Source organism: Canis aureus, chromosome 21 (genome assembly GCF_053574225.1).
Source record: "Canis aureus isolate CA01 chromosome 21, VMU_Caureus_v.1.0, whole genome shotgun sequence".
NCBI lineage: Eukaryota > Metazoa > Chordata > Mammalia > Carnivora > Canidae > Canis > Canis aureus.
This window is the reverse complement of record NC_135631.1, coordinates 16170329-16181326: the sequence shown is the minus strand read 5'-3', so window position 1 is coordinate 16181326 and position 10998 is coordinate 16170329. Positions and strand designations below refer to the sequence as shown.

Here is a 10998-nt window from a genome sequence, read left to right as displayed (position 1 = left end):
TCATCGTCCGTATCATAAGGCTGATGGATAATGAAACCATATTTCTAATAAAAAAAACTGAACCTTGTTCTCCAGATTACCGGGTAGTTTTGTTTTTTCTTGACAATTTTTCCTCCTTGGAAATCTTCTATGTATCTGTTACCCTCCCGGAATGCTCATGAATCTTGGGACCCGATAGAACTTTTTTTTTTTTTTTAGGCATGCAACTCATTGAGCCTAAGTACCTCCATCTATAATGTATCACGAAAACATCGACACTTAATTCAAGAAGATTATTTTATACTAAGTAAGAAATCTTATTGCACACCTTTGAGCAACATAATGATATCTTAGTTAAAATCAATTGTCTTATGTTTCCCAGATATTACTTAATGACAATGTAATTCCCTTTCTTGTTTAAATTTCTATATTGTCCACCTATATCTCAATACATGAAAAGTTATTGGGTCTCTGTAGTTCTCATTAATTACTCATGATCAAAATATACTGCTCACTCTCTAGCTAAAATATATATTCGCTGCCTTTGATATTTCTGGGAAGAGTCTAAAAATGATATTTTATAATAATTTATAGCATTCCATTATGATTTTTGTGTTTTTAAAAATTTGTTTATTTACTTATTGAGACAGAGAGAGAAAGCGAGAGCAAGAGAGACAGCATGAGTAAGGGGTGGGGGATAGGGGCAGAGAGAAAGAGAGAGAAAGAGAGAGAGAGAAGCAGACTTTCTGCTGAACAGGGAGCCCATTGCAGGATTTGATCCCAGGAGCCTGGGATCATGACCTCAGCCTAAAGCAGATGCTTAACCAACTGGGCCACCCAGGTGCCTGATTTTCATGTTTTAATCTCTGACAGTTTTATTTTTATTTTTTTTTCTCTGACAGTTTTAAAATGAAAATTGGCCAATGGCATGTAGCAGGTCACTGGAAAATAAATTTACTAGGCAGAGTTTCAGAAATCATATCATTGCTATAATTCCTTCAATATTGTCATTATTACTTAAATAATATCAAACATCCACTGCATGTTTGAATACGATAAGTAAAAGATCTTGCATTATATACCTTATAACCATATTGTTTATTTTATTTTGATAAAAAAATGAAACCAGAATGGTTTCAAATAACATGCTTGCACAAATAGCAACACTGCTGTACCATGTGGAATGAAGGCAACCCTTGTACTTACAGATTTCATGGAAGAACTGAGAAATTTTAAAAATATGTATATAACTCAAAATTTGATGGTACATACTACTGAGAAAATGTGGTGTAAAAGTTTCTGACTCAGGACTCTGTCAATATGAAAAAAATTGACTAATTTGGTCTGCACACAAACATACAAAAATTGAAAACTAGTAATTCTAGAACACACCACTTTCATTCAAGTTTAAACCTAGTATTAAATACTAAATAGATAGATATATTTAGAATTTAGCATATATTTTCTGTTAGGCCTCAGTTGTGTTCTTTGAGCCTAGTTTATAAAAAGCTGGAAATTAATAAACAATAGAAATTTTATGTGCTAATTCCCCCCAAATCTATTAGTCTATTAGATATTAGAAAACAGCCCCCGAAAGATAAACGATAAACTTTTTTTATAAAAGATAAAAATAATTTCACTATTTTCACAGATGGAAAAAAAACCAGCAGAAGTAAATCTCACTTCGATGACGGAATTTATTCTTTTGGGATTTTCTGATATTCCCAATCTTCAAATGTTTCTTTTTGTAATATTTTTCTTTGTCTATGTGATAATTTTGATGGGAAACGGCATCATTGTTCTCATAACCAAGACTGACCAGGCTCTCCAGACTCCCATGTATTTTTTCCTTAGTAATTTTTCCTTCTTGGAAATCTGTTTTGTATCTGCCACTCTTCCCAAAATGCTCACAAACCTTTGGACCCAGAAAAGAAATATTTCGTTGTTTGCCTGTGCAACACAAATGTGTTTTGTCCTCATGCTTGGGAATATAGAGTGCCTCCTTCTGACGGTGATGGCCTATGACCGCTACGTTGCCATTTGTGACCCTCTGCACTATCCTCTAATCATGAACCACAAGGTCTGTGTTCAGCTGGTGACCGCCTGCTGGATCACCGGGGTTCCAGTCGAGATAGGGCAGACATGCCAGATCTTCTCTCTGCCATTTTGTGGGTCGAGCCAAATCAATCACTTCTTCTGTGACATCCCCCCACTGCTCAAGCTGGCCTGTGGGGATACTTTCCTGAATGAGATATTAGTCTTTACAGTCGCTGTTCTCTTTGTTATGATCCCCTTTCTGTTGATACTTGGATCCTACAGTAAAATCATCTCTACCATCCTGAGGTTGCCATCCGCAACAGGACGAACCAAAGCTTTCTCCACCTGCTCATCTCATGTCATAGTTGTGGCCATGTTTTTTGGTTCTGCAGTCATCACATATTTACGACCCAAATCCAAACATTCTTCCAGAACAGACAAATTTCTTTCTCTTTTCTATACCATTGTCACCCCAATGTTTAATCCTATGATATACACTCTGAGAAATAAGGATGCCATGATGGCCTTGAGAAAATTGTTGCCTTAATATTTAATGTATTAGCTGCTGATTTGAACTCATTGTCAGTTTTCTTATTTAATTCTACCATTGTGTAATCAAAAATCAATGTTCAGTTTGCTTTCCTACTTTATTATATATTTATTACCTCTGCTCATTGCTGAGCTTGTTGTTTTTTGCTGGACTCTGATACCAGGATTATATCCACAGGTTTGTCTTGCTGATAAGACATCAAGAAACTATGTATCCAGCCAATCCTATATTCAGGGCACCACTCTACTTCTCCCTTAAAGTTAGTAGTGATGGATACTTTTTACTGAAAAGTATATATAGCTTATCAAGTAATTGACATCATATACTTTTTCCCCCTAAAACTATAGTTGTTTTTTTTACTTATAGCAAATAGGCTTTATTTCAGAAATAGGAAACTAAGGAATAGTATAGTTAATGTTTTTGATACTTTCCTTTTTATGTATTTTTTTCTTTTCATGAAATTATTAGATTGTAAAGGATATGGTAAGCCTTTGGGCAATATTTGAAAATGTTTATATGCTTATACTTTTAGATATTTTACCATTCATCAAACTGAATTTTCTTTGTTATGATTTAGAAAATACCTAAGGAAAAGCTCAAATAAATAAAAGCCCTCTCCTCATTCACATAGAAAATGTGTAAAAGATGTAGTCAAGGAAACTTTCATCTGATGTTAGCATGTGATTTGTTACCCCATGTAGTCTGCCTTTGTCTAGAGAATCCTACTCCTAGGTGTGTATCCAGCAGAACTGCATACACATGAGTGCTGGAGACCCCTCTAAGAATGTTTATTTTAGCATCCTTCATAACAGCAAACACTTATCAAATAAAAATTGTAACATAACAGTGTAAATTTCATAGAAAGGAAAAGCAGAGATCTATCAAAATGAACAAAACACAGTTGTGCACAACCTGAATGAAATATATCAATGAACAAAATAAACCATAAACATACTGTATATGTCCTTTTAGAGAAATGTCAAAAGACAATATTTTAGGATACCTACTGATTTAATGGCTCCCATTGGAGAGGAATGAATGAAGCACCTGTAGCCTTCGTATTTTTCTATAGCTGACTTGAGCAGTGGTTGCAAAGATTTTTGTTTTATAAGGATTCACATGACTCTCAATTCATAAATATTTCTGCCATAGGATTTAAATCAAACACAACTATGTTTTAAAAAGATGGAATACACCAAAGTGTTCAAACATGAGAGACAATTTTGTTGTTTTTATTTTTCTTCTTCTCCTCTACATTTTCTTTAATGAACACATCTTGTCAGTAATGAAAACAAAAACCTTTATTAAAACCTCTTTATTCTTTCAATGTAATAATTTTGTCTTGCCCTGAAACCAAGTCAATAAAGTCAATTGACTTTGTCCTCAAAAATCATGACAACCAACCAAAAACCTCATGATCCAACACTGGTGATACCACTGAATTGTGTTGGATCAATGAATCAAAAGTGCATAGTAGACATCCTTCAAATCAAGTTATGTATAATTTCCAATATATAAACAAATAAAAATTAATTTCCACTTCTGGTTGTGATGCGCATGGTCACAGCAAGCCTATTTTCCTGCTGAAAGCACTAGACAAATTTAGACAAACTATGAAAGTTTTATTTGGAAGGCATCTGATTAGCTGTGAAAAATAATAGATGACAATATCAAAATTAAGACTCATTAAATCAGAGAAAGGTAACTGACATGATCACAGTAGTTGGCTCACCATCTTTTGTAAGTACAACAATGTTGCCAAAAGCAAAACTGGGTAAACTCACAAGCTGGTTTGATTCAGAGTGAACACAATTGAAATAGGGGTCAATGCCTGGGTCCTGTCCACAGGGCTTGTGCATTTCATCCATGTGATCAAGGTAAATAATGTGTTTTCCCAAGGGAATGCGTAGAAATGTTTATTTTTTTAATAAACTGAATTTCAGTGCAATTTAAAATTTCTTTCATTTTTCATGAACAGATTTGAGTATCTTCTCATATGGTTAGAGAATGATTTCCTTCGCTTATCTGTAGGTAGGCTATTTCTTCATCTCAGTCAGCCCATTTCTTTTTTTCTTTTCTTTCTTTTCTTTTTTCTTTTTGACTTCTTGATATTTTAAATACTGAAAATTTGAATAACGTATAGTTTTTGTCAAAGTAGTAAATAGTAAAAGAGGAAAAAAAGCTTTATTCTGAGTCAAGATCGTAACAAATAAGTATTGTATTTATTCATCTTTATTTCGATGATATTTTAAGAAGAGATTTAAAACTAAAAAATCCAGCAAATAAAATCATAAACATCCAAGAATCCAAGAGCATTTATTAAAAGAAAAGAAAATATTTTATAAAGTTAAAGATGTATAAAATAGTGAAAGTGAGTTTTCAGTTCAAAACTGGTTTTAAAATAAATTTCAGGATTTAAATAGCTAATTTATATAGTATGCAAACATGGCTGAAGATTAGGTACAAATCCTGACCGTGATTAATTTCTACTGATTTAGAATATTGTTACACATTCTCTTAACCACTTAGATTCTTTTCAGGTGATTTAGAATAGAAATGTTAGAGGTCCCTGGGTGGCTCAGTTAAGCATCTGCCTTTGTCTCAGGTCATGATCCCAGAGTCCTAGGATCCAGCCCTATGTGGGGCTTCCTGCTTAGCCAGGATGCTGCTTCTCCTCCCCTCCCACCCCGACCCCCTGCACTCAAGATAAACTCAAGTTTATCTTGCTATCTTTCTCAAATAAATAAGTAAAATCTTTAAAAAATGAAACAAAATTAGAAATATTAGATCATTAAATTTTATTTATTCAAAATAATTCAAAGAAAGTATAGTTACATAAGTAACTTTGTGACAGCATCCAAGATAAGTGCATTTCTTTCTACCTGGTGGAGAAAAATGCACAAATATTATGAATTTCATGTCATACATTGATAATTTGGTTGCCAAAAGTTGGGTTTGTACATTTAGAAATTACATTTATTTAGCACTTGACATCATTTTATTTAATTATTGAGTGTAATTATTAAATGCTACTATTCCTAAAAGTGATACAGAAGGACTAGATTTTTTGAATATTAATTTTTGCCTTTTAAGGCAATGATTTCAATTAGATAGATTTTTAATTCATTTTACAAACTGAACATTGTATTATGTGAAAAATATTTATTATGTATGTTTTGACCAAGAATTTGTATTCAGAATACATAAAGAATATTTGTCAATCAACATAGTAACAACGAAGAAAGAAAAAAGAACAAATGAACTGAACACTCATCAAAAAAGTAAGCAAATAGGCAATAAGAATATAAAAATATGCACATACTGGGAATCCCTGGGTGGCGCAGCGGTTTAGCGCCTGCCTTTGGCCCAAGGCACAATCCTTGACACCGGGGATCGAATCCCACGTCAGGCTCCTGGTGCATGGAGCCTGCTTCTCCCTCTGCTTCTCCCTCTGCCTGTGCCTCTGCCTCTCTCTCTCTCTGTGTGACTATCATAAATAAATACAAAAAAAAATTTTTTGAAAAAAAAATATGCACATACTTAGCCATTAGATAAATGCAAATCATGACCATAGAAATACCACAACCCACCATTAGTATGGCAAAAAGTGAAAACTTAATGATATATAGTGTTGGCAAAGATGTCAAGCTATTATTACTCTTATACACTGCTGGTGGAAGTGTAAAATATTGTAACCACTTTGAAAAACATTTTGACAATTTCATAAAAGCCTGAACATTATACCTAAAATCTAACCCAACCATTGCAGTCCTAAATATTTACCCAAAAGTAATGAAAATATATACCCCACTCCAAAACTTGTTCATAAATATACACAGCACCTCTATAATAGAAACAACTAAAATCCCATCAGCAGATGAATGAATAAACACATGAAAGCATATTTATTCAATGGAGTCCAATTCTTTAGTGACAATGAATGAAATATTGTTATATACACCATAGATGAATCTTTCTCACACTGAGCAAAGACTCCAGGATAAAAGGGGACATTCTAACTGATTATGAATGATCTAAAGCTACAGAAACCAGATCAGTGGCTTCCCGGAAGTGGGGGTAGAAGGGAAATAGATTGTGAAGATGCCCATAGAATGTTTCAAGATGATGTGAATATTCTGTATCTTGACTGGGGTGATAGTTTCACAAGTGTATATACATGTCAGATTTCATCAAATTTTAAATCTCATTGAATATATTTTGAAGGTTGCAATCTTTATGTAAACTGTGTCTCAATGTTGCTAATTTAAGAATAAAAATGACATTGCATTAGACATAAATAATATCTTCAAAAAATGCAAAAATATAAATATGTACCACAAATAATTACTTTTAGGTAAATGCCACATTAGAGCTTCAATCTAAAGGTTTACATGTTATAGCATGCTATAGCATACTGCTAGTGACTAGAATTGAGCACGGTGGTAGAAGCTGGCTTGATGCTCTCCAAACGTATTTCCATTTCTTTGACCTACAGTAAACAATATTTCCTAGCCCTCTCAGATTAACATTAGACCATGTGATTAGTTTCTACAATAGCACAAAGACAGAAGTGATGTGTCTATTCTATGTTGAGGCTCCTAAGAGTGTATTTGTTTCCTTATTTTCTATCTTTAATTCTCAGCTGTCTGAATGCTGAAGGTGCAATAGGGAATCAAAAAATGAACAAACTAGTAAACAATGGGATTCTAACATGAAACAAAGCAGAATTTCTTAATTGCTGATCACAAAATTGTACTGTAGTAAGAGTAGAAGATGTTTATTTTGTGAAGCAACTGGTATATTTAAGCCATTCTTTTAGTTTTTAAATTAAGTTTTTTTCATGATGGTAATATTTAACTGAATAAAGAAACACTCAATTCTGTCTTAAGAATAAGATAGGGATTAGATCAGTCTACTCCAATGGGGATGGACATTCAATTTGTCCCAGCCTATAGGAACAGGGATCTTACTTGAGGCAAATCATGAATGAAGTTCCCATTTGTATGTAAACATGAATGAAATCCCTCAGCAATACCAAATCAGTCACAATAAAAGAGTACGGAGGGCCAATGTATAAGAATCATGTTATAGAGAAGAAAAGCAGACTTAAAATACAAAAATAAAAGGCAGTTTTGGAAACATACTATCTGGACAAACAGAAACACATTATTATGACAAATAGAAGCACACTATATTAACAAATAGTCAAAGAACCACAAAAAGGAAGAAACAAATATAATTACAAGTAGGAAAGGGTAGCCCCAGTGGCCCAGCGGTTTAGCGCCGCCTTCAGCACGGGGTGTGATCCTGGAGACCTAGGATCGAGTCCCACCGCAGGCTCCCTGCACGGAGTCTGCTTCTCCCTCTTTGTTTCTGCCTCTCTCTCTCTGTGTCTGTCATGAATAAATAAATAAAATCTTAAAAAAAAAAAAAAACAAGTAGGAGTAGCTATTGAGTTTGCAACTTTATGTATGATAATTTTATCTCCATACCTGCCTAGAAGTAGCTGAGCTAGGAAAAGGCTTTTAACAGGAAATTTGTTTTTTCCCTCTTTCTTTCTTAAGTAATTTTGCTTAAAATGCTTATTTTTTAGGTAGTTTATATTTTGAGTCAGCTAGATACTTTCCCTGATGCCTGAGTAGATACCATAACCATATGTGGATTTCTCGTGCCAGCAGACACGACATGCTTCAATTTTCACAAAATTTAATCTAGGAACACAGTTCTCCACTTTAGAAAATGGATCTCACCCCTTAATATATTTAAGAACCAAGCATACCATGTTCATGTGATAAAATATGTGACACATTTTTCTAAGGCCGAGGATAATCTAAATCTGGGTGAATTACAGAATAAAAGTCAGAAAAGCAAATCCACACCAATTATTAAGGATATGAAATATAATAGATAAAAGCGTTTTTAAACTCTTTTCCTGAAAGTAATACTAGACAATGAAATAGAATTTCTCTCCCAAGGGACTCCCCTCATAATAGGGGAGCTTTATGCCAAGAAGGGCCTGAAGAGAAGGACAGGTCATCTATAAAGTTAAAAAAAAAAAAAACTCAAATGATTACTAAACAGAAGCAGTCTCCTGGAAATCAAAACGATACACAAGAGAAGATGTCCCCCAGGATGAACATGACTACTTCTTATTTAAAAGCAGCTAATGTTTGAAGCCAGCAAGAATACTGTCAAATTACAGTGACTTATTGACAAAGTTTACAGGTTACAAAACACCTACATTCACATAGATAGCTTCGTGCAAATCTTTAAAGGTAAGTTGTAATTGTGCTGCTGGGCTATTTTGTTTAAGGATACTTCTAACTTTGAGGCTAAAAATACAAAAAACAAAATAGAAAAGTATACAGTGTCTAGATCTTTATCTGAAAATGAGTTTCCTCCCCAAATACTCTTGGGGAGGAAATATTTTTTTCTACCCTTCAAGATTCTTCTGTGGCTTAAGAGAAATTGACATGAGACAGATTACAGGAGGAAAAAAAAAAAGATTTAATTTTGCATGGACAGATGCCCAATACCAAAAAAATAAAAAAACACAAAACAAAAAACAAACAAACAAAAAAAAACGACTCAAAGAAGTGATCAAAGCATGTTGCTTTTATACATTTTAGACAAAGGAATTCCAAACAGAATTTGGACTGGGGTAGTAAATTAGTAAAAGTTACAAAGTTTGTTTGTATATGGTTTTCCACCCTGAGTTCCCTATTTCTAAAGAGAAGAATGTCTCTCTACCTCTTGGCACAGAGAGTAACTTTCATATGGGAAATTTATTTTATACTTTCTGGAGACCAAGGAAGGAGTCTCAGGGTGCTCTTCTTGCACTGGCTGCTTCTTAAGTAACTCTGATACAAATAATCATTATACTATTATGGCAGGTTTGGGGCCAGCCTCAGCTCTATTTAGCATGATCCTATAATTCTTACCTTTCTTAATGATAAAGCAAAATTAGATATATGTAAAAAAAACAATAATAATGAATTTATAATAAAAATGATTCATTTAAAGTAATTTTAAAAACTAGTTCTAATGGAAATGGGAAATATGAATTTGCTCAGTTTTATTTATCAAAATATTAAACCCAAATACATCTGCTGATAGGAAGAAAGATAAAGTGGGGATGGGAGTAATGGATTTGATGAAATAGAAAAATGCATAAGATTTGTTTTGGAAAGTTGGAGAACAAATATTAATAAAGTGTAATGGAATTCTTAAGTGGTATTGACTGCCTAATATTAGATGGCAATATTAAGTGAAGACTCTGTGTGTGTGTACAGCATATGTGTGTTAGTCCCATTCTTATCCTCTGGCCATTTGCATGCCCAGAATAAATAATAATTAGGTTTAATAGAAGTTGTACTTTAATAGTCTAAATTACCCAGGGAATATAAAGAAAGTGAGTTGGATTTGGTTGCAATGGAATTATATGACAGTGCGTCGCAGAATCTTACATAGGTAAGAAGGAATATATGGCAAAAGATTGTGATGAATGAGTCATTTTTCTTGATTGGATTAAAGATTAATTGGAATTTATCATGCATTACACAGAGGGTATAAATAGGAAAAGTTATTGAATAGCATGATGAGATTAATGCTCTCAATATTTAGCAGACTGATGGGAGAGATATATAGAGTAGAACAATAATATTGCATATATTTATTCCCCCAGGAACAAAAGATCGGTTTAAGAAATTGATTCTCATTGGAATATAAATGGGAAGATTTAAACCTCATTTTGAATGAGAAGTGAAAAAAATTTTGAGGGCAAATATTTGAATTGAAAGAAGATAGAATAAACCAACCAATACAGAAAAAAAATGATGAACCCAGACAAAAGCAATAGAAAAATAATTTCACTTAATAGAGTAAAATAACTACATATTATTCCTGTACAATATGCTGTAAATAACAATGTATACTTCTCATTATCTCTACTGTTATTATATTCAAGTATAAAACATATATATTAGGATTTTATTTCTTGAATTGATTGACAATGCATATCAGTTCATTTCTGAGGTTTCACATATCATTGCCTAGAAACAGAGCAAAGTGATGGTGGAAATAATTTAAGAGATTACATAAATTCAATCATGCATCTACTCCAGGTAACAGGAGAGAAAAATGTGGTTCAAAAATGTTAGTGAATTGGGGCACTTGTGTGGCTCAGTAGGTTAAGCTTCCAACCCTTGATTTTGACTTTGGTCATGATCTCAGGGTCATGTGATCAAGCTCTGTGTCAGGCTCCATGCTGGGTGCAGAGCCTGCTTGAAATTAATTCTCTCTCTCTCTCTCTCTCTCTCTCTCTCCTCTCTCCTTCCCCTTCCACCCTCCCCCCCCCCACTTGCACTCTCTCTCTCTCGGAAAAAAAAAAAAAAGTTAGTGAATTAACCATCTTGAATTTACTGTATCTGTGG

The 10998-nt window shown here is 33.5% G+C and overlaps 1 protein-coding gene across 1 annotated transcript; it reads left to right on the top strand.

The window, feature by feature from the left end:
* The first annotated feature begins 1630 nt into the window (after positions 1-1630).
* On the top strand, positions 1631-2563 carry LOC144293331 (olfactory receptor 10AG1-like). The gene has a single exon (XM_077864417.1). It carries the CDS (start codon positions 1631-1633, stop codon positions 2561-2563), a length of 933 nt encoding a protein of 310 aa, XP_077720543.1.
* The last annotated feature ends 8435 nt before the right edge of the window (positions 2564-10998 follow it).

Excerpts from the sequence above, each read along its gene's own strand:
- LOC144293331 (XM_077864417.1), top strand. The coding sequence starts at position 1,631 with ATGGAAAAAAAACCAGCAGAAGTAAATCTCACTTCGATGACGGAATTT.